This window comes from Liolophura sinensis, chromosome 3, assembly GCF_032854445.1.
Source record: "Liolophura sinensis isolate JHLJ2023 chromosome 3, CUHK_Ljap_v2, whole genome shotgun sequence".
Taxonomy (NCBI): Eukaryota; Metazoa; Mollusca; class Polyplacophora; order Chitonida; family Chitonidae; genus Liolophura; species Liolophura sinensis.
The window spans coordinates 10,335,730-10,360,470 of NC_088297.1; the positions used below are offsets into that span (position 1 = coordinate 10,335,730).

At 40.6% G+C, this 24,741-nt stretch overlaps 2 protein-coding genes across 3 annotated transcripts; one reads left to right on the top strand and one right to left on the bottom strand.

The window, feature by feature from the left end:
- Positions 1-1,669: 1,669 nt before the first annotated feature.
- LOC135464090 (RAD52 motif-containing protein 1-like) lies at positions 1,670-11,695 on the bottom strand. 2 transcript variants are annotated; one of them, XM_064741580.1, is made up of 6 exons: positions 11,564-11,685; positions 10,013-10,252; positions 8,314-8,436; positions 5,149-5,281; positions 3,599-3,786; positions 1,670-2,945 (listed from the first exon to the last, which is right to left on the bottom strand). In XM_064741580.1, exons 1-6 carry the CDS (start codon positions 11,666-11,668, stop codon positions 2,796-2,798), a joined length of 939 nt encoding a protein of 312 aa, XP_064597650.1. In that variant the 5' UTR covers positions 11,669-11,685; the 3' UTR covers positions 1,670-2,795. The 2 variants fall into 2 exon arrangements, with proteins under 2 accessions (XP_064597650.1, XP_064597649.1); XM_064741579.1 differs by having other exon boundaries at positions 1,671-2,945; positions 10,013-10,303; positions 11,564-11,695.
- Positions 11,696-11,977: 282 nt separating this feature from the next.
- Positions 11,978-24,379, top strand: LOC135464178 (protein N-lysine methyltransferase METTL21D-like). Its single transcript, XM_064741678.1, has 4 exons — positions 11,978-12,210; positions 13,677-13,860; positions 22,739-22,858; positions 24,198-24,379. Exons 1-4 carry the CDS (start codon positions 11,978-11,980, stop codon positions 24,309-24,311), a joined length of 651 nt encoding a protein of 216 aa, XP_064597748.1. The 3' UTR covers positions 24,312-24,379.
- The last annotated feature ends 362 nt before the right edge of the window (positions 24,380-24,741 follow it).

Consider the following 24,741-nt stretch of genomic DNA (forward strand, 5'->3'; position numbering starts at 1 on the left):
CCAGGTTGAGGTTGAACGCTTGAGCTACAGAGCGGCGTGTTGCCCCATCTCTTCCAAACATAAAAACCAATTCAACTCGTTCTTGTACTATTAGTTTATTAGCCATAGTTAACTCCGAAAGAGAGAGAAAAAAAATTTAAAATCAGTATTAAATCTGAAACACAGAAAAAAAAATGAAAATCAGGATGGTGCACGACTTCGAGACACCCTGTATTGTATTACTGCATAACCCAAGATTCTGCCATAGCCTTGGTGCTAGGGGGCGTGTAATTTGCTACTATTTATGCATTTACATGAGGCAAATTGACAAGAGGCCGTATTTCACCGGTTACGTGTGACCCTTTGCCAGTTGACACTGTCATCGCTGCTCTGGTTTTTCTCTCTATGCTGTACGTCTTAATTATATGGCATACCCAAGGCCTGCTCTGATGTGATTGAATCAAAATGTGATAACACCGCATTTAGTGTAATTCTAGGCAGGTGACGTCTAATACGTTGTAATTAACATCACTACATATTTTTTTAAATTATTTCATTTGTATTAAAAACAATGCAAAGAGACTTTCGTTGCTGCTCTTGTCTTACTCTCTATGTTGTACATCTTCAATTACACGCACAACTACAATAACGTCATGATCGTTTGCACGTATATGTTTGTATGCTGGGAGTTTTAAATCGTACTTGACAAGTGTGACCACGAGGAATCTTTTGGTGTGTGTAGTCCTACATTTTATGTTCTTGTGACAGGGCGAATCCATGACGCCACTGTATTATCATGCCGAAGACCCCGGACATGACACCCAACCCAGTCACATCATACTGATACCGGGCTAACCAATCCTGTTTCCTTGCTCTAACCCGTCAGTGCTGAGCGCAAAGCCCAGCGGCAAAAGTACCATTTTAAAATTCTTATTGGTATGACCCGACCGGGCACGATCGTTTTGTGTCGTGAGGACTCCGATGCCATTTCAGAACGGGACTTGCGTATAATTTCATGAAAATCACTTCCTGCTATAACCGGGGATATGCCATATTTATCCCTTTGCATTGTTTTAATGTTATTGTATGTTACATGTGATTACAACCCAACAGTTTGAGTAATCCTAGACCAGTGACATCTAATAATCATTTTTAACCTAATTCTGATGAAGCCATGGTGCTAGAGGTCAAGCAATTTGCTACTATTTAAGCATTTCCATGAAGTCAGAATAAACTCCCGAGGTAAACTGACAAGAGGCCGTATTTCACCGGTTACTCGAGACAATTTGTCAGCTTTCTTCTCTGGTTTTACTCTTTGTGCCGTACGTGGTTTATTATATGCTATGTAACCATAAGCGTCATTCATGTCTGGTATTGGAATTATGAAACAACACAGGGCCACATCATGTCTTGTAACAGTAGATGACGTTACCAATACACGGTCAAGAAAATCTGACCAATACAGGTCAGCTCTTCGGCCCCGAGTCTTAGGCTTGTATATAATATCATAAGTCTAACCCTCCAATTTTTTTTCCCAAAAATTTCTATCAACCTCTCATTTCTTGGTGAAAAATTTCTCTGTTTCCTGTATGTTTTTCTCCAAAGTTGGCCGGTATCCCTGATACATTTGATTTATTTATTTGATTGGTGTTTTACGCCGTACTCAAGAATATTTCACTTCTGCGACGGCGACCAGCATTAAGGAGGAAACCGAGGAAAGCCCCGACCATCCACAGGTCGATGACAGGTCTTCCCACGTACGGCCAGAGAGGAATTAATGCTCTATACATTTCTATTTACACACATTATACCCACTGGCGACCTTAGAGTTGTCATTTATGACACAAAGTAATGAACAAAGACACATCAGCACAAGTGTTAATCTTATCACAGAACCTTTCTGCTCTCGACCCCTTTTAATATGTTCTGGATTGGTCAGTTGTTTCGCCATAAACATTACATTGCCATTTACAGTACACTGCCATATACATTACATTGCCATATACATATACATTGCCTTGTTGACAATAAGCAGACGACCATGCTTATGGAGCCATTTGCGCTGTCTTAAGTCCTTTGAAAACTAAGTCTGTCTCCCACAAACATGGTGAGCATGGAGAATATTGCACAGTGAAAGTTGAATTCCACAGATATTTATCAAGTGACGGGTGGAAATGATAACATATATTAGGGCGATGTTACATTGCTGTCAGACGTTCCCTAGTACGGCCTGAGAGGAAGCCAGTATGAGCTGAACTTGAACTCACAGCGCCCGCATTGGTGACTCCTGGGTCATTATGCCAGGTTGGCGTGCTAACCCTCTCAGCCATCTCTGTCTTGTCCACACTCACACACTGGTCTCACACAGAGTCATTCTCCAGATCCTGTAAGATGTGCATGTTGACATCGTCTAGGATGGAGTCTGTCAGTTCATCTAATTCCATCTCTGTCTTGTCCACACTCACACACTGGTCTCACACAGAGTCATTCTCCAGATCCTGTAAGATGTGCATGTTGACATCGTCTAGGATGGAGTCTGTCAGTTCATCTAATTCCATCTCTGTCTTGTCCACACTCACATACTGGTCTCACACAGAGTCATTCTCCAGATCCTGTAAGATGTGCATGTTGACATCGTCTAGGATGGAGTCTGTCAGTTCATCTAATTCCATCTCTGTCTTGTCCACACTCACACACTGGTCTCACACAGAGTCATTCTCCAGATCCTGTAAGATGTGCATGTTGACATCGTCTAGGATGGAGTCTGTCAGTTCATCTAATTCCATCTCTGTCTTGTCCACACTCACACACTGGTCTCACACAGAGTCATTCTCCAGATCCTGTAAGATGTGCATGTTGACATCGTCTAGGATGGAGTCTGTCAGTTCATCTAACTCCATCTCAGGTTTGTCCTCCTCCAGGAGTGGGTTTTCTTCAGACGCTGGTGCCTCTATCAGTTCATTAACCTGAGACAACAAAATAAAGTCAGTTCTAAGAAAAGTGACGTTTTCAACTTTGAAACTTGATGAATTTAATAACAATTTAATCAGGATAGGACCTCAATCAAGGCCATATCGAACCCCTTATACAGGGACTGTCAGGCATACTTTAGACGTCTAAACTACCAACTATTGTATCAAATATTTCATAAATCAAAAATAATTGCCTTAAGAATGGACGTTCTTTGTTGATCTATGAGGGAAGGCTTGATCCATGAGGTAATTGCAATGTCAATCCTGTCTTTTATTATCTTTAACATGAATGGGTTGTGGGTTTCCCCCAGGCTCTGCTTGGTTTGCTCTCAACATATTGTATGTTGGTCGCCCTTGTATAAGTCAAATATTCTTGAGAGGAAGCCAGCATGAGCTGGACTTGAACTCACAGCGACAGCATAGGTGAGAGGCTCCTGGGTCATTACGCTGCGCTAGCGCGCTAACCAAATAAGCCACGGAGGCCCCTCCATCTACCTGATAAAGTTTCTGACTGAAAGCCACAGCTGAATTGTGACCTCTTTGCTTCAGATGTGGTGAAAAACCACTATATGGTGTAAATGGATAAATAAACATTGAAAAAACCTCATGCAAGTCTAAATCTGAGTTTGCTATGACCTCTGACTCACTTTGAGCAGTCCAGCCTCGTCTATCTGAGCTTTCTTGAGCAGGATGTCCACCATCGTTGTGTTGACCTCCACAGTGACCTTGCCGCTGGCCAGAACTATCAGGATGATCTTAGAGAAGGCATTCTCCAGAGCGTTCTGATAGGTCAGTTTTTTCACACGCCCAATGACTTCACCTTTGGAGGATGGATCTAAAAATAACAGTCGGAAAAATTCGTACAGTAAAAAAAAATTGGGGTTACAATACACCACATTCCCTTCAGGAGGGCTGAAGATGAAAACATAATGTATCTTGTTATCTTTATTTAGCTATTGGTATGTCTTACCATGTAAGAGTACAAATACATGTACATTTCTCAGCCTGCTTTTGAGGTGTAAAACTGGTTTTAAAGGTAGGCTTCATTAGCTTTCATCCATCAATCGGACAGTTTGAGAGCTATATTTAGGCCCTTGACACTATAGGTTTTGAACAGTGTCAACAACGCCTCAACAAAAAAATAAATGCACAAAGCTATTTGATTTTGTTTTCTCTCGGTATTAAAGAATTCCTGAAAGTGATATCATGTGTGAATCGCTTACATATACCCTTCCAGCTAATTAAAATCAACAAAAATATAAAGGCACGCAGCAATTTGATTCTGTTTTCTCTCTGTATTAAATATCATGTTAACTCAACAATCCTGGTGAGTATTCAGGATCAGTTGTGGGCTCAACTTCGCCAGACTTTCAAATTTTAAGGCAACAATCCAGGAGATGTGGCAACGTGAAGGAGTAGTGGGTGATCACAGTTAACAGCACTCGGTGCCAAGTCCACCATTAGCACCACAAATATCGTGAACTGTGATTATCGACCACTCTGTTTTCACGCTGCCATAGCTCCTGGATTATTGCCCTAAATTTTTGTGAAAATCGGGTGGAAATTGAAGCCACAATTGATAATCAATATTTACCCTAGCTGCTGAGTTAACACGATATTTAATGCTGAAAGAAAACATCAAATTCCTTCATGTCTTTATATTTTTGTTGAGTGTATTTATTTATTTATTTGACTGGTGTTTTACGCCGTACCCAAGATTATTTCACTTATATGACGGCGGCCAGCATTATGGTGGGAGGAAACCACAACCATCCGCAGGTTGCTGCAGACCTTCCCACCTATGGCCGCAGAGGAAGCCAGCATGAGCTGGACTTGAACTCACAGCGACTGCATTGGTGAGAGACTCCTGGGTCATTACGCTGCGCTAGCGCGCTAACCAACTGAGCCACAGAGGTCCCCTTTTGTTGAGTGTAATTAGGTGGAGGGGTAAATCTACATGTAACCGATTCACACATGATATCACTTTCAGGAATTCTTCAGCAATAACATCATCATAATTGCAACATAATAAATACACCCCAATAATAAAAAAATAACTTCCATTTATTTTTTTTATTTTTCTTTCTGTATTATTTACATCCTTTCAAAGCTACATTTCATAAATTGTTTAACATTACCAGCACTCCAGAGATTACGAGAAGACAGTGAGTGCGCTCTGTGTATCTGAGGAACTTACTCTCAGGGTCCATAAATGCCTCGCTGACACCGATACCCTCGCTGTGCAGACCGTGGTTTGTGATGTCAATGCGGACTGAGCAGAGGTAGCGGACCTTAGGAGTCACCTGATCTCTGTCTGAGTCATTTATCATCTGTGGAAATAGAATTACACACTTACCAAAAACAGAAATATGCATAATACTCTAATTCCCCCTAAAGTTCAGCATCTAGCAAGCGACACATTTTTCTTGATTCTGATTGATTCATCTACCATATATTGATTATTCCCACATAAGACTTGATTCATCTACCATATACTGATTATTCCCACAAAAGACATGATTCATCTACCATATATTGATTATTCACACAAAAGACTTGATTCATCTACCATATACTGATTATTCCCACAAAAGACATGATTCATCTACCATATACTGATTATTCCCACAAAAGACTTGATTCATCTACCATACACTGATTATTCCCACATAAGACTTGATTCATCTACCATATACTGATTATTCCCACAAAAGACATGATTCATCTACCATATACTGATTATTCCCACAAAAGACATGATTCATCTACCATACACTGATTATTCCCACATCAGACATGATTGATCTACCATATACTGATTATTCCCACAAAAGACTTGATTCATCTACCATATATTGATTATTCCCACAAAAGACTTGATTCATCTACCATATATTGATTATTCCCACAAAAGGCTTGATTCATCTACCATATACTGATTATTCCCACATCAGACATGATTCATCTACCATATATTGATTATTCCCACAAAAGACATGATTCACCTACCATATACTGATTATTCCCACAAAAGACTTGATTCATCTACCATATATTGAATATTCCCACATAAGACATGATTCATCTACCATATACTGATTATTCCCACAAAAGACATGATTCATCTACCATATACTGATTATTCCCACAAAAGACTTGATTCATCTACCATATACTGATTATTCCCACAAAAGACTTGATTCATCTACCATATATTGATTATTTCCACAAAAGACATGATTCATCTACCATATACTGATTATTCCCACAAAAGACTTGATTCATCTACCATATATTGATTATTCCCACAAAAGACATGATTCATCTACCATACAATGATTATTCACACAAAAGACTTGATTCATCTACCATACAATGATTATTCCCACAAAAGACTTGATTCATCTACCATATATTGAATATTCCCACATAAGACATGATTCATCTACCATATACTGATTATTCCCACAAAAGACTTGATTCATCCACCATATACTGATTATTCCCACAAAAGACTTGATTCATCTACCATATACTGATTATTCCCACAAAAGACATGATTCATCTACCATATACTGATTATTCCCACAAAAGACATGATTCATCTACCATATACTGATTATTCCCACAAAAGACTTGATTCATCTACCATATATTGATTATTCACACAAAAGACTTGATTCATCTACCATACAATGATTATTCCCACAAAAGACATGATTCATCTACCATATATTGATTATTCCCACAAAAGACATGATTCATCTACCATATACTGATTATTCCCACAAAAGACTTGATTCATCTACCATATATTGATTATTCCCACCAAGACATGATTCATCTACCAAGACATGATTCATCTACCACATACTGATTATTCCCACAAAAGACTTGATTCATCTACCATATACTGATTATTCCCACAAAAGACATGATTCATCTACCATATATTGATTATTCCCACAAAAGACTTGATTCATCTACCATATATTGATTATTCCCACATAAGAGTTCTTTGGTAAGTTTGATTAATTTTTTATCAGACAAAAAATAAGAGTTAGCAGCAAAAGTATGATTTAAAGACCTTTATGAGTATTTGATAGAGCATTTCCACATGCCAAACTTTAGGTGAAATACAGCATTCAATTTAAAATTGGAACACAAGGGCTATTAAGCACACATTATATTTACAACAGTAATTTACTAATTTTTTGTTATTTTGGGCAGATTTTGACAACACAGTGAAGATGACTTAAAAATTAACTACCTTACTTCTACATCATGAAAAAAAAATGAAATTAATTTCACCAGTTCAAAGGTTATTCTATCTGGCCAAGTTTGAATGATATTATTCTGGGTATTTCCCCTTTCCTACCCCCGTATAAACCTGGCTGCCTTAGCACAGGTGAAAAATCCTTGAATGAGATGTTAGGTACCAGAATAAAATAGGTAAATAAATTACAAATTACTCTATGACTCTAAATGCCAGACTGTGAGACCCTGTTATAAAATTCACATAACTGACATATATGCATGTTGGCAAAAATAGTTCAATTTCAAAATTTCCCCCATCATTTCCAATTTCTGATATTTCATTTGGGCTGGCTTTGTTGTGGAAAACCGTTACTGTCAGATCTAAGAATACAGATTTTGCCAGATTTCTGTTGTATCATGCATACAGCAGCTACATGTACTTTCATGAAGTTTTATTGTGAACTGAGAGTAGCCTCCCCTGTTTACAAACTTACTGCTTCATCTACATGCTGTAATAAACATTGATAGGCTTGAGCCTCGTCACAGCTTACTACAAACGCAATTCAATACAATAGTGTCATCTATACAACAACAGCTTTGAGTAAAACAATTTTCAAAAAAGAATGTGTCACTGGCACTTCTTCTATTTTCCCTATCTACCCCATGTTAATTTCATCAGAATGGGGGACCACTCTTCTCTACACACACTAGAGCATCCGCTTCAGGGCCGGTGGATCCAGGATCAATCCTTGATTGAGTCACACCTAAGACTTTAAAAGAGGAAGCTGTAACTTCCTCGCTTGGTTTTCAGCATGAAGGGGATAGTGCAACGACTGGTTGACCCGCATCAGTATAATGGCTCGGGTGCTCGGCTTACTTGCCTTCGGTAAGTCGTCTCAGTGAAGCAGCACTAAATAAAAGAGAGGTGGAAATCCGTCCTGCAACAAGGAGGCACATTACACGTACATGCACCCTAATGATTCCTTCGTCGTCATATGACTGAAAAATTGTTAAGTACCACGTTAAACCCCAAGCACTCACTCACTATCTACACACACAAATCTGGCTTAACTCGTGGATATATAGAAGAATCCCATATACTTACAGATTTCAAGCAGCAGGACCAACCATTAAAGCCCAGGTAGTGGTTGGCTAGTTGTTGACATTTTGTCACGTAGAGTATCGGTGGCTTGGCATCTTGTAGGTTTCTCCTTTTTGCATAGGAAATCTGTGTAAATACATGTTAAAAAAAACAAAGCCTTCAACATACCAACAATCCTGATACATCTGATTTGTTTGGTGTTTATTGTAGTACTAAAAAATTAAGTTTATGGGATGAGGGAATAGGTGTGCCCTGGAGTAAACCAATTTATAACCTTTGGTTGGCACCTGACTCCGACACACCTACTCACCAGTCCCAAAACAGCTAGAGTCTCAACAACTAAAGAATTGCTATGACATCCTTATAGCTTTGAAGTTTTAGTTTTTAGGGACAGAGGTCTTAATCCCAATACAGGTATAGCTTTCTGGCTTTACAACTGGCAATGAGTCATTTTACAGCTGGTACATGGCAATATGCACTTCCTCTCTTCTGGGCTCAAGCATAAGAGCCTATGGTGCATTATGCATGTAATGCTTAGTATAGGCCAAGTTTAGGTCTACCTGCCTTATCTGTGTGATTTATGTTAAGGCAAGGCATTTCAGTGAGGCAGCACCAAAATTATACACGAATGTCAGAATTCAAACAGGTTTCTGTGGTCTGTAATTATACATGTGGAAGCTGTTGGGATATGACCAAAATCAGGTTGAGAGTAATGGTCATAATGAGGGCAGTCAGAAAAAGTTGTGGAATAAAATACGCACACTTCTGCCTCAGTGTGTGGTTAATCATCTCCATGTTGAGTTCAAACTTAAACTAAAGTTATGTTACAAATATTCATGTTATGTTCACTGTAAGAAAATATGATGTTACAGTTTTGTTTTCAATCATGTAAACAATGCAATATACACAATATACCCGTGGCTCAGATGGTTAAGCTCATGCTGGCTTTCTCTGCGGCCATGTGGGAAGCAACCCGCAGATGGTCATGGGTTTCCTCCGTGCTCTGCCCAGTTTCCTCCCACCATAATGATGGTTGCCGTCGTATAAGTGAAATATTCTTGAGTACGGCGTAAAACACCGATCAAATAAATAAATAAGTAAATACACCAACAAAAATTAATGTCATCAGAACGTAAGAAGTTGTCCAGTCATAGCATCGTTGTACATGTACCTATAAAGTTCACTGTTGACTGCAGACAGACATCAGGAGATTTCTTAAATGCCACACAAGTGTTAATTTGGTGAGGAGCAGTGGTTTTGCTGAGTTTCTCCTCTGGTTTCTCATAACTTTCCTCTTCTTACAGGCCTGACCACTGTCACTTCAGTGAAATAGTCTTGAGTATTTATTTATTGATTTGATTGGTATTTTACCCCCGGTTCAAGAATATTTCACTTATACAATGGCGGCCAGCATTATGATGTGTGGAAACCCACAACCATCCGCAGGTTGCTGGCAGACCTTCCCACGTAAAGTGGCCTGAGAGGAAGCCAGCATCAGCTAGACTTAAACTCACAGCGACCGCATTGGTGAGAGACTCCTGGGTCATTACGCTGCGCCAGCGCGCTAACCAACTGAGCCACGGAGGCCCCTTAGTCCTGAGTAAGTTGTAACACAACACTCAGCTAAATTGTAACTAAAGAAATACTACACATTATTTTAAGATCACTGTAATACCCTGTGGTCATGACAGTGTACAGTTACCTTATATGGTTGCCCAAAGAGCAGTTTGCCTTCCAGGAATACTTTAGCTTTACCGGCTGCCAAGGCAGAATAGAACTTCACAAAGGCATACCAGCCTGTTGGCAGGCCTGGGTTTGGCATCATGACAGACTGAAGGGGTAAACTGTCTGCAGTGTGGGGTGCTGTCCTGCACCCAGAGGTGGCTGGCAGGGATGAGCAGCCTGTCACTGAATTTGAGGCTCTTCCATACATAGGGAACACCTGTATTTCATAAAGGATGCCAAAAGCAGAGAAATCCTGGTAAAGGGCTTCCTGTTATTAAAAGAGAGACGAAAAAGAGAAACAAAAACAATAACACACAGAAAAACAAAGAATCATGCAATACTGTAGTGTAGGAAGCACTTATATAATAAAGGCATGTGTAAGACAATGCCACTAGTGATGCTTCACTTTCCTTATTCTTTGTCTGACTATTTTGAAACTTTGTGTGAGCAGCAGAACAATTTCTATTACCATAATTTTATGATAATGTCAAAGCTGACGGTTTTGTGCATGATCAGGTAATCCCAGGTCCATGCGGAAAAGTGAAACATTTGGGTTTAATTTCTTACCATGCAGTTGAGAGTCAGTGTGTCCTAACATATAACAGTACTAAAAAGCTTCTCATCTTTCTTGCTGTGAGGAAAAAATGGCTTTAAACTACAGTTTCTCCTCACGTTCCAGTGGTCAGTCCACAATTTTTTTTTTTTTTTTTTTTTTTCAGGTTTTCTTATAGCGTTTTTCATGATCTTCCTTTTGGAGTAGCCTTGGATGACTATAATGCTGCCTTTTTAAATCTGGCTGGCGTTTGCCATTCACTCCTAAACGAAACATCAAAAATTTTGGGAAGCCTCTCAATCTGCCTTTCCGAGCTGTACGTTGATCATTACAAAGGTAACTGCCCATCAAATGTTTGAGCAAGTTCCAGTAGCTTGAACTTCGTAAAGACGGCTGCCCATCACATACACCATCTGAGTTTTGGGATAACCACAGCGCCCAGAAAACAGCACAAAGAAGACAGCAGCCATTTTGGAAAACTGGAAACAGCGGAGAGGTTCAGCTTGCTGAAATATGGATGGATAGTTACGTCGGGATGATCAACAGCTCAGGGTTTTATCTGTCTGGTGGTCTAGGACCCTAAACATTTTAAACGGGTGACTGGACAGGCGTGGGAGATTAATTAGTTATCGACTGTTTTCGGAAATTTTTCGATGCTCCCTTTAGCGGTGAATGGCAGACATCCATGACTACGCGATCACCAGCCAAATGTCAAAAAGGCAAGCGATGGTCACCGATCAGGGCTTGGGGTTCCTTAATTTTCATGTATTCTTTGCAAACTGATGTGCCTCCAACCATGACTACAATCTGAAGAAGGTAGATTGGAGAACACGACTTACACAGAGGTTATTTTAACAGCACGGTACTACAAAATGGCCGGGATTAAAATACCCAGTGTAATGTTACTCGTGATTGTTTGAAAATTCGAATTCTTCATGCGGTTCAGTCTTTCAACATTCACGACACACAAATTACCTGTACGTCATCTTTAGATACGCTTCCTGAAATATTTGACAGGAAAAGATTCTTTCTGCCGCCTTCGGGTCGGAAGAAATCTATAATTTCAATGCTGTTTGTCATCACGTCGACGTGCACGCAGCTTCTGTGAAAATGTCAAACTTCCCACCAAGACTTAAACTCACTCAACGAGCCGCATCAGATTAAATTCGAAGAAGAGATTTTCCAAAGAAAAAATACAATTACAATTTATATGGCCATTGAACGTAAAAGTATAAAGTAAATATTGAAAACACGGGAGAAAATGAATTTTCACATCATATTAACTTTGTAGTAAAATATAATATGTGATTCAGAAGAAAATATACGTAATGCATCGCGCCTCAGCCATCTGGTCACATGATCAAAACATGGCAGACGACATCCAAAAGAATGGACACGCGACAAGTTTTTGTTCGGGAAATAGAGAAAAATGATGGTAATACATTATCTATCAACCAGTTTGAAGTCGGCGATGTTGGCTGCGTCGTCTGGGATGCTGCGCTGGTTTTGTTGAAGTATATGGAGACTGCAGACTTTGATTCTGGACGTGAGTGGCAGGGAAAACGAATCCTTGAACTCGGAGCTGGTACCGGCGTAGTTGGCATACAGGCAGCAACTCTTGGGTAGGCTTAGTTACAGCCACCGAAAAATAATGTTTTTTAAACTCTCCCAGCTGAATTAGGGCCTTCTTTTGACCAATCCACCATTAGTACCATATGTGTATGTGATTTATTGGTCGTATATATGCCCTTCCTCTTTTATCAGTGCTTATAGACCAGTGTTAAAATTATTCTTCAGACTTTCACTTTTTCTCAGTGATAGTTAGTGTAGGCTCTTTTGTGTGTGGGCATGACCAGTTTGTTTATTTGTGATGGACCCGTTTGCATCAAGAATGACAACTACTTTAGACTTCCCATCATTAACTGACATGTCTGCTTGTCATGACCGTCCATCATCAAATTTGTCCAAGACTAAGGCAATACTCTAAGACCAGTTTGTTAGATAACTACATGTATGTAAATTATTTAAATATTGTTAGTACCAGTAATGATTCATATTCTATACATATCTCAACTACCATTGTGGGATCAATATTGTTAATTATACATGTAGTCATCGTAAATGGGAATATCTGTCAGCAACCTGTGAATGGTTGTGGGTTTCCCCCGGGCTCTGCCCAGTTTCCTCCCACTGTAATGTGGCTGCTGGCGTATAAGTAAAATATTCTTGAATACGGAGTAAAAACACGAATCAAATAAATAAATAAACACATGTAGTCATAGAGGTTAATTAATATTCGGTGATCACCACAAGTGACATTGTTTTTCAAATTTGGCTGATTACTTTTAATAACTATAAATTGCATCAATAACTATAAAGAGCACATAATTCCGCTACACAACTAAATATAAAAATTCCCCCACTATACAGACAAAATGATGCTGTTCTGCATATCTGTTCTATATTTCAGATACTTATCCAAGGCAAGCCTGCATGAGAACAAAATCTTATCAAAATTTCTGCATAATTTATTCATTTATTGGAGTGGTGTTTTATGCCATAATCAAGAATGTTTCACTTATACGACGGCGACCAGCATTATGATGGAAGGAAACCGGGCAGGACCCACTACCATCTGCAGGTTGCTGACATACACAGACCTTTCCACGTACAGCAGGAGAGGAAGCCAGCATGAGCTGGACTTGAACTCCCAGCAGCTGCATTTGTGTGTAGCTCCTGGGTCATTATCCTGCGCTACCGCACTAATCAACTGAGCAGTGGAGGCGCCTTTATTGTTGTAACATTCAAAGACATTGAAGCTGGTTCAGAATATAACCCTAAATCTGAGAAAATTATGACTTAAATTGAGAACTATCTCCATCACTAGCAGGCAGTGTTTTGTGTCCATTAAAATACCCAAAGATAAAAGGAGTAGGAAATATTAAAAATCTGATAATTTTAATGAATTGGATGTTGAAAAATGTGTGATTTAATATGACTTTTGTGTAATTAGTTGATTGTTGATTGCATTCTTGATTTCCTGTTATAACACTTTATTTGTCTGTACAGTTCCTATTCCAACTTTCAGTGGAGATGTGACTATAACAGACCTGGAAGAGTTTGTTCCCCTGATGCAAATGAATATTGAAGCCAATAGCAGGCTGATGATGGGCAAAATTAAAGCCAAGGCACTGAAATGGAAAGATGACATTGCCAAGTTACCAGCAAATCTGGATTATGTGCTCTGTGCTGACTGTATATATTATGGTGAGGTAAGTCAGATAAATTAAGTTTCAGTTTAAAAGCTTTAATTCTCTCACCAATGCGGTGGCTGTGAGTTCACATCCAGCTCATGCTGGCTTCCTCTCCGGGCGTACGTGGGATGGTCTGCCAGCAACCTGTGGATGGTCATGGGTTTCCCCCGGGCTGTGCCTGGTTTCCACCCACCATAATGCTGGCCGTCGTCACATAAGTGAAATATTCTTGAGTACGGCGTAAAACACCAATCAAATAAATAAATAAATAAAACTTTAATTTGTTTAATTTCACAAATATAATTCATGCCATGAGATCATAAAGCGATCTTGGACTTAACAAAGAGGACTTGAAAAGAATACACAGAAAGGAACATATAAAATTTAATAATTAAAATTTTAACATAAGTTTGAAAGACCTCTTTGTGATCCCAGTGTCCAATACTCAGTCCAATCATTAGGGTGCATGTTTGGAATCCATAGATCTAGGTAGATGTTTATAAATATATAAATTAAGGTAGAAATGCAGGCAGTTGTTCATGTTGTTGGTTCTGAGATCAACCTCTAGAGCTAGTAGAAACTCTTCAAGTCTGAACTAGAACTGCAAAGCAGTTTCACCCTGTGTGTACATTGTTTGTTATACACTATTATTGAATAGGAGACAATATAGGTATGACCAGCTTTGGGAAATCATAAGCAGTTCAGTAGAAACCGGACTGATTGATTTATATATATATAGATATCAATCAAGTTGCACTCTACACTCGCAGAAAGAGCATATTCTGGGCTACATATGGTGTAAATTTCAGATTTATAGCTTGTATAGCTTTAGAGTTATAGGTCATTGAAGTTGCATAATTACGTTTTAGTGTTTTTTTTTTTTGAGATATCTCAAAGACTTTCAAAGGTAGACAAAAGAAAAGCAGATTTGGAGTCACCAGCTCAAAATACACCAGAATACATGAAAGTTATATCAAAATTTGAAACTACATGTAAATGTGGCGTCATAATTTCGACCAATAGTGAAACCACACTGATTAAGTGAGCTTCCAAAAATTTTAATTGAAGTGAATAATGTTAACAAACTAAAGCTACTGAATAATGTAGTGTTAGTAGGACACGTAGAAGTGAAAATAGAAGTAATGTTAAATAAACTTCTTGTTTCAGTACTATAGATATTTGAAGAGTTTTTCTTATTATGCTCGTCAATTTATTTGTGTAAATATATATAATATTTAGCATGAAGATTGGTTATTTGAAAATGATTCTTGTTTTCAAAATGTCCAGATGACACCCAGGCACATGATGAACTATTTTTGTGGAAGAACCTCATTTTGGGGCATGGCAAATATATTCTATTCCAATATTGCCCTAAACATGAACAATAGTGTTATACTAATATTTATGTAATAAACATCCCGAATATACATGTACATACCTATATCATTTCTAAGCCTGTTTCTAGTTGTACTATGTGAAATAGTCTGTGTGTTTTACAATCACAGAAGTGCAGATTTATTTGCTAGAAATGTATAAATGTGTAAGATGTCTACAGTTCTTAGCAGGACGTTGTTTGACATCATGTCCACAAAGCCGGGGACTCTGAACCCTCCACCGCATCACCGCCCCTCCCACCATCACCTACCCACGCCCCCCTCCACCCCCACCAACAGAATTCCCACCCCTGAGTACAACCATTTGAAACAGAATAAAATATGACATGATTATTATGACATAATTAGTTACATGCTTTACACAATTAGTAAAAATGGACTTGCATTTCAAAACAGCATGCTTTGATGTTCGTGATAATGATGTTGACTATTTTATATATATATTTTTTTACAATCAGCAGGTCTTCTTTTACTGCTCTCATCAGTGTGAGATGACATTTACCATGACATGTTTCAACACGCACTCACAGGTTATATAGGAATAAAACAAAGGCCACTTCCAGATATTATTAACTCTGCCTTTTTGTTTACAAGCACTTAAAACTTAACCTTACCTCTGCTTTGTTCCCACTTCCCACCTGCTGTTTGATTCTCCTTTTTCCCTTTCCGCTTCCCCCGGACTACTCCCTTCCCTGTTTTTTCTCCACTACCACCTGGCTATACACTACATCCCCCAGCTATACCTATACTATCACCTTCCCCCGGACTACTCCCTTCCCTGTTTTTTCTCCACTACCACCTGGCTATACACTACATCCCCCAGCTATACCTACACCATCACCTTCCCCCGGACTACTCCCTTCCCTGTTTTTTCTCCACTACCACCTGGCTATACACTACATCCCCCAGCTATACCTACACTATCACCTTCCCCCGGACTACTCCCTTCCCTGTTTTTTCTCCACTACCACCTGGCTATACACTACATCCCCCAGCTATACCTATACTATCACCTTCCCCCGGACTACTCCCTTCCCTGTTTTTTCTCCACTACCACCTGGCTATACACTACATCCCCCAGCTATACCTACACTATCACCTTCCCCCGGACTACTCCCTTCCCTGTTTTTTCTCCACTACCACCTGGCTATACACTACATCCCCCAGTTATACCTATACTATCACCTTCCCCCGGACTACTCCCTTCCCTGTTTTTTCTCCACTACCACCTGGCTATACACTACATCCCCCAGCTATACCTATACTATCACCTTCCCCCGGACTACTCCCTTCCCTGTTTTTTCTCCACTACCACCTGGCTATACACTACATCCCCCAGCTATACCTACACCATCACCTTCCCCCGGACTACTCCCTTCCCTGTTTTTTCTCCACTACCACCTGGCTATACACTACATCCCCCAGCTATACCTACACTATCACCTTCCCCCGGACTACTCCCTTCCCTGTTTTTTCTCCACTACCACCTGGCTATACACTACATCCCCCAGCTATACCTACACCATCACCTTCCCCCGGACTACTCCCTTCCCTGTTTTTTCTCCACTACCACCTGGCTATACACTACATCCCCCAGCTATACCTACACTATCACCTTCCCCCGGACTACTCCCTTCCCTGTTTTTTCTCCACTACCACCTGGCTATACACTACATCCCCCAGCTATACCTATACTATCACCTTCCCCCGGACTACTCCCTTCCCTGTTTTTTCTCCACTACCACCTGGCTATACACTACATCCCCCAGCTATACCTACACTATCACCTTCCCCCGGACTACTCCCTTCCCTGTTTTTTCTCCACTACCACCTGGCTATACACTACATCCCTCAGCTATACCTACACTATCACCTTCCCCCGGACTACTCCCTTCCCTGTTTTTTCTCCACTACCACCTGGCTATACACTACATCCCCCAGCTATACCTACACTATCACCTTCCCCCGGACTACTCCCTTCCCTGTTTTTTCTCCACTACCACCTGGCTATACACTACATCCCTCAGCTATACCTACACTATCACCTTCCCCCAGACTACTCCCTTCCCTGTTTTTTCTCCACTACCACCTGGCTATACACTACATCCCCCAGCTATACCTAGACTATCACCTTCCCCCGGGCTACTCCCTTCCCTGTTTTTTCTCCACTACCACCTGGCTATACACTACATCCCTCAGCTATACCTACACTATCACCTTCCCCCGGACTACTCCCTTCCGTGTTTTTTCTCCACTACCACCTGGCTATACACTACATCCCCCAGCTATACCTATACTATCACCTTCCCCCGGACTACTCCCTTCCCTGTTTTTTCTCCACTACCACCTGGCTATACACTACATCCCTCAGCTATACCTACACTATCACCTTCCCCCGGACTACTCCCTTCCCTGTTTTTTCTCCACTACCACCTGGCTATACACTACATCCCCCAGTTATACCTATACTATCACCTTCCCCCGGACTACTCCCTTCCCTGTTTTTTCTCCACTACCACCTGGCTATACACTACATCCCTCAGCTATACCTACACTATCACCTTCCCCCGGACTACTCCCTTCCCTGTTTTTTCTCCACTACCACCTGGCTATACACTACATCCCCCAGCTATACCTACACTATCACCTTCCCCCGGACTACTCCCTTCCCTGTTTTTTCTCCACTACCACCTGGCTATACACTACATCCCTCAGCTATACCTACACTATCACCTTCCCCCAGACTACTCCCTTCCCTGTTTTTTCTCCACTACCACCTGGCTATACACTACATCCCCCAGCTATACCTAGACTATCACCTTCCCCCGGGCTACTCCCTTCCCTGTTTTTTCTCCACCACCACCTGGCTATACACTACATCCCCCAGCTATACCTACACTATCACCTTCCCCCGGACTACTCCCTTCCCTGTTTTTTCTCCACTACCACCTGGCTATACACTACATCCCCCAGCTATACCTACACTATCACCTTCCCCCGGACTACTCCCTTCCCTGTTTTTTCTCCACTACCACCTGGCTATACACTACATCCCCCAGCTATACCTACACTATCACCTTCCCCCGGACTACTCCCTTCTCTGTTTTTTCTCCACTACCACCTGGCTATACACTACATCCCCCAGCTATACCTACACTATCACCTTCCCCCGGACTACTCCCTTCCCTGTTTTTTCTCCACTACCACCTGGCTATACACTACATCCCTCAGCTATACCTACACTATCACCTTCCCCCGGACTACTCCCTTCCCTGTTTTTTCTCCACTACCACCTGGCTATACACTACATCCCTCAGCTATACCTACACTATCACCTTCCCCCGGACTTCTCCCTTCCCTGTTTTTTCTCCCCTACCACCTGGCTATACACTACATCCTCCAGCTATACCTACACTATCACCTTCCCCCGGACTACTCCCTTCCCTGTTTTTTTCTCCACTACCACCTGGCTATACACTACATCCCTCAGCTATACCTACACTATCACCTTCCCCCGGACTACTCCCTTCCCTGTTTTTTCTCCACTACCACCTGGCTATACACTACATCCCTCAGCTATACCTACACTATCACCTTCCCCCGGACTACTCCCTTCCCTGTTTTTTCTCCCCTACCACCTGGCTATACACTACATCCCCCAGCTATACCTACACTATCACCTTCCCCCGGACTACTCCCTTCCCTGTTTTTTCTCCACTACCACCTGGCTATACACTACATCCCCCAGCTATACCTATACTATCACCTTCCCCCGGACTACTCCCTTCCCTGTTTTTTCTCCACTACCACCTGGCTATACACTACATCCCCCAGCTATACCTATACTATCACCTTCCCCCGGACTACTCCCTTCCCTGTTTTTTCTCCACTACCACCTGGCTATACACTACATCCCCCAGCTATATCTACACTATCACCTTCCCCCGGACTACTCCCTTCCCTGTTTTTTCTCCACTACCACCTGGCTATACACTACATCCCCCAGCTATACCTACACTATCACCTTCCCCCGGACTACTCCCTTCCCTGTTTTTTCTCCACTACCACCTGGCTATACACTACATCCCCCAGCTATACCTACACTATCACCTTCACCCGGACTACTCCCTTCCCTGTTTTTTTCTCCACCACCACCTGGCTATACACTACATCCCCCAGCTATACCTACACTATCACCTTCCCCCGGACTACTCCCTTCCCTGTTTTTTTTCTCCACTACCACCTGGCTATACACTACATCCCCCAGCTATACCTACACTATCACCTTCCCCCGGACTACTCCCTTCCGTGTTTTTTCTCCACTACCACCTGGCTATACACTACATCCCCCAGCTATACCTACACTATCACCTTCCCCCGGACTACTCCCTTCCCTGTTTTTTCTCCCCTACCACCTGGCTATACACTACATCCCCCAGCTATACCTACACTATCACCTTCCCCCGGACTACTCCCTTCCCTGTTTTTTCTCCACTACCACCTGGCTATACACTACATCCCCCAGCTATACCTACACTATCACCTTCCCCCGGACTACTCTCTTCCCTGTTTTTTCTCCACTACCACCTGGCTATACACTACATCCCCCAGCTATACCTATACTATCACCTTCACCACCAACCCCAGCTACATCTACACTAACCCCCTTTAAAACACCTTCACTCCCCCCCCCCCCCATCACATCCACACTACCCCCCACTAATACATGCTCACTATTCCCCAACCCCCCAGCTACACCTACACTACCTCCCTCTAGCACATCCTCACTACCACCCCCAGCTACACCAACCCCTTCCAACATGCCTTCACCAATCCCCCCAGCTACACCATCACTACGTTTACTCTTTACCGTTAAAAAACCCAAATCACCCCACCCATCCCCATCCACCCCATGACAAAAGTCAATTCTTCCGTCAACTGCCCCCCGCCCACAAAAAGCAAATCATAACCAAATAAAATAAAGTTAAAGGTTACTGCTTCTCTTTTTGGAGAAGTATTACTTGCTATTATTTGCATTGCATTGTAATAACATTTAACCATCTGGAGAACACTGTTTTGAAATTTATAATCAGGTGTATTGCATAGCATTACCTTTATGTTATATAATCTGCATTACACATTTAGTGAATGTTTGTAGTAAACTGTATTTTAATCTGTAATATGAGAGTGGCAAGGTGATACTTCGGTTCAGAATGCACATGTGAATACAAATGATTCAATCAACCTGAATAACTTTAATCAGAAAAGTTCTAACTAAAGATAAAGCAACCATCAACAGCAGCAAAGGGTCTACTAACAAAAAGAAACAAGGATGTTTATAAAGAACAGCATAAACAAATCTTGAACAGAGCTTTTGAGCATGCCAAAAAAAAAAAAAAAAAAAAAAAATAATGTTGGAAAAAAATGCAGAGTGCTTTTGTAGTAGGCTGGTAATGAACATACAATTTTCCTTCTCCTCTGCTGCCAGCTGCGTCATGAACTGGCGGGAAGTGCATGGGGCTAGTGTGAAAAAAAATCATTTATTGATGATTTCCTTGTTGCACTGAAAAGAATTTTCTGTGTTGTATACTGTCTGTTCAGAACATTTTATTTTACTTTTATATAGCCAGTAATGTGACAGCATTGAGAAAAAGGTTTTATAGTACATATATCATGTTCAGTAAATACCGGTACACGGCTGAAATTGTAATATAATGTGATGTCGTTATCAATGTATGCAAATGTAGGAATGTACTGGTGCTATATAAGCAACGCTTATATAAACTTGTCTCAATAGGCAAACTTGCTTTTGTGTATACAGTATTCATGAGTATGGCGTAAAACATCAGTCAAATAAATAAATCAAATTTATGCAACCCGTTTACTTCGGCAGATTATTTTAAAACAATAGACGAAGTTGTCTCCCTTTCTAACCTATATTCGACCGTGAACTACCAGTGCTGTGATATTTTATTTATACCATTTCACTTTAAAGTTTAGGTTATTTTGTACATGGAAACATGATGTAGGGGGTCAGAGTGAAACACAGCCTTGGGGCAGGGAACTTTACATTCCCCGCTCTCACTGTGCGGCTGTGGTGACAATGAGAGGTTGTTAGATGCATGCTCATGTGGTCATTTTTGTAGTCTAATGTGCGTTGAAGACCGTTTGTCTTCCACCAATAAGATGTGCGTGGAAGCGTGCACCACATGTGAGAAAGTTAATCAGTGACTTGCAAAAGGTCTGTGGTTCACTCCGATTGCTCCACTTATGACACTGTCCGCTGTTGTATTTCCTATTTCTTCTAAAATTTGGGACACGTGGTCTGTTCGTTTTTAGCCAACATATATGTAATTCTTGCAGGAATATTGAGTTTCATTTTTCTTACATGGTTAGACCATCTAATGAACAACATACTCATATCTTTACTTTTCCAAAATGCGGGTAAAGAAATGTAATATTCTACTTTCAACACTTCCAATATCTGTCTCAAATTTTAGAAGACTTAGGGTAGGTAAAAATTCTTGATTATGACGTTAAACAACAATCAGGTAAATATAAACAAATACAATGGCATACATACTGTTTCTTCTCTTTATAATCAGACTGTTAATTTATGTAGTTACATAGGACTAATTAAACCCAGTTTATATGAGATTGGGGCTTCCATATTGGTATTAAAAGTTCTTAATAGTGTCACAAAGAAATCGTCACAAATTAGAATGGTTTGGGAACTGGCATGATGCTGCTGTTGCATGAAGGTAAAATGAGCTGGATATGTGATCAATATTGGCATTTTAATTATGCAAATTTTATATCTGGAGTTCATGGAATTCAAGACTTTGTAATTCCATCGGATTATGCTCTTTTAAGTCCACAGTTCCAGTTGCTCACAAAATTTTTGTGCCAGTTTATATGACAATGATCAGGTTTACTTTTTGCTGGTTTCCTGACAAACCTCTTTAACAAGGCTGCTGAAAAAACAGCCAGAGCTGGATCTGAACTTGCAACCTCATTGCTCAAGATTCTGATAATTGCAGGGAGCCACCATTTTAACAGTCAGTCAATATTAAAGCAAATCCCACTCCCCAACCACAACTACCTTCAACAGCCCCAACCCTTGACATTTTTCAAGACTGATCTATAAATATTGAGTGATATACGATATATACATCGGCATGATCTGTGAAATTAATCAATACTGGCTGATAGTATTACATCGATGATTATAGAGATCAAGTTGTGTACAGCTCATATTTTATAAATAATAGTACATATGGATACTGGTTTGTGTGAAATAAAATAATGCCAAAACTACAGTCAGTCCTATATATAATGGCATATGAGAACTATTGAATCTTTAAAGAAGAAAGAGAGTTAGATCAAGCTACCGTGGTTACCTGTAAACACTCAGGTATGGGACAGAAATAGGATTGGAAAAGGTCATTGTACCTTGTAAAGATGTAAACTGTAGTCTTTTTTTCTTTCTCTGCTGTTAACAGTCATTAGGACCCCTGGTTGAGACGATCTGTGCAAGTGCAGGAGAAAAGACGATAGTGCTGTGCTGCTATGAGCAGCGAACCACAGGAAATAAGCCGGAGCTGGAGATGAAATTCTTTGAGGTATCTTTACTCACAAGACAGCTATTCTTCACTATATCGTTACATCATTAGGAAGTCTTTTTGTTGGGGTGTGTATGTGTGTATGTTTGGGGTTTAACGTCATACATAACAATTTTTAAGTCATATGAAAACAACGAGTCATTAGGTGAGTATACATATACTGTGTCTTCTTGTGGCAGGGAGAGTCCATGCCCCCAAAGTGCTGCTGCCGCACTGAAGTATCATGCCGAAGACACCAGACATGACACCCCACCCAGTCACATTATATTGACACCAGGCCAACCAGTCCCGTTTCCTCGCTGTATTAAATCTCTCAGTGTTGAGTTCCAAGCGAAGCAGCAACAAGCACCAAGTTTTCGGTATGACTCAATGCGGGTTTCTTTGTTGGGGTACGTGTGACGCAATCCTATCACACATATAGTTATGCTTGGATTTTTACGTCCTACTTAGCAATTTTACAGTCACATGATGACGAGGAGCAATGAAATCCGTGCACATGTACAGTGTCTTCCTGTCATGCTTGTGGCAGGGTGAGTCCATGCCACCCTATCCTATCTGTAAATGTAAGGTTGGCGCGTAAGGAATTTATTTATATTTTTTAAAATTATACCTAATGAAAGAGACTGAGATTGTAAAGAGATTAACATTAAAACAAGAACATAAAAAATTTTTTTATCAAAAGCCCAATATAAACTTTAGAGTAGGGAACTTTTTGGGAGGGTCAGACAGGTTACCTCAAACGTTTCTTAATTATGGCCTTATAAAGTGACATTTGCTGACATTTTATACTTACATAGCATCTTACAAAACCAATTTTATCACAGGAAAGTGTGTCAGTAATTTGCCCAAGGTTGGGCGCACAGTATACACTGTAAATGCTTGTCAGTTGGTTTATCCACTCATAAAACTGACCACCTTCATTCATGACACGAAATTTCGTTCACGACATAGTTATTAAATTTAGACTGATTTTTGCTAGTTCTGTTAATCATATTTACATGTGGGTTGGGTTTTTTTCTTTTTTTTTTTTTAGAGGTTTTAGACATCTACTGAAAAATTGTCTCAGCACCAAAAGTAGAATTTGAGGAAATTTATTTGCCTGTAAAAGTGCGCTTTTTGGACGAATTTGTAAGTCTTGAATAGGGTGTTAACTAACCGACAAAGACATGTAAATGAATAAATAAATAAATCAGGACCACTTTATCTTACCCATCTATAAACCTAACCACCAACATATAAATAGAAAAGGCTTGAGCATTGCGTTTTACCAATTTTACCCAAACACCAATTAGTCACACAATTGATATTAGTTATTATTTTGATATGTTTGTTTTTTCAGTTAATCCGAGAGCGGTTCGTAGTGGAGGAAGTGTCACTTGAGAATCAAGATCCATTGTTTAGAAGTGAGGACATTCATATCATGAGATTCAGGAAGAAACCCGATCCCACCTAAATTCCAGGTGTAGGATAATACAGGGGATGAAATCTCCAGAGAACACTGCTGCCTTGTCACCGCCAAGTTGGGAGCGGGGGTCAAACCTGGTTCAAGATGGCTTGGTGCAGAGCATTGAGAGGTTAGAGCAAGCTAGGAAACAGTGGTGGGGTGTGATGTCTGGTGTCTTCGGCATGACACTTCAGTGTTGGCAGCACTTTGGCGGCTTAGACACGCATGGCCAGAAGAAGATATAGTGCATGTACACATGCATAGTGACTCCCCATCGTCACATGACCGAAAAATTGTTAATACATATATACATACGAAATCCATGAACTTCTTCCTGAACAACTCTGTGATCGGTTTTGATCAGAACCGCCTATTCTACAGTCTAACTTGATCCATGGAACCCATGGACTGTAGCCAAACAGATTGTGTGGCTGAAATG

Coding starts and splice junctions, on each gene's coding strand:
- LOC135464090 (XM_064741579.1), bottom strand. CDS start 11,668: ATGACAAACAGCATTGAAATTATAGATTTCTTCCGACCCGAAGGCGGC. Junction 10,304..11,563: donor TATCTAAAGATGACGTACAG/GTAATTTGTGTG, acceptor TTTTAATAACAG/GAAGCCCTTTACCAGGATTT. Junction 3,787..5,148: donor GGCATTTATGGACCCTGAGA/GTAAGTTCCTCA, acceptor TGTTATTTTTAG/ATCCATCCTCCAAAGGTGAA.
- LOC135464178 (XM_064741678.1), top strand. CDS start 11,978: ATGGACACGCGACAAGTTTTTGTTCGGGAAATAGAGAAAAATGATGGT. Junction 12,211..13,676: donor ATACAGGCAGCAACTCTTGG/GTAGGCTTAGTT, acceptor TCCAACTTTCAG/TGGAGATGTGACTATAACAG. Junction 13,861..22,738: donor ACTGTATATATTATGGTGAG/GTAAGTCAGATA, acceptor TGCTGTTAACAG/TCATTAGGACCCCTGGTTGA.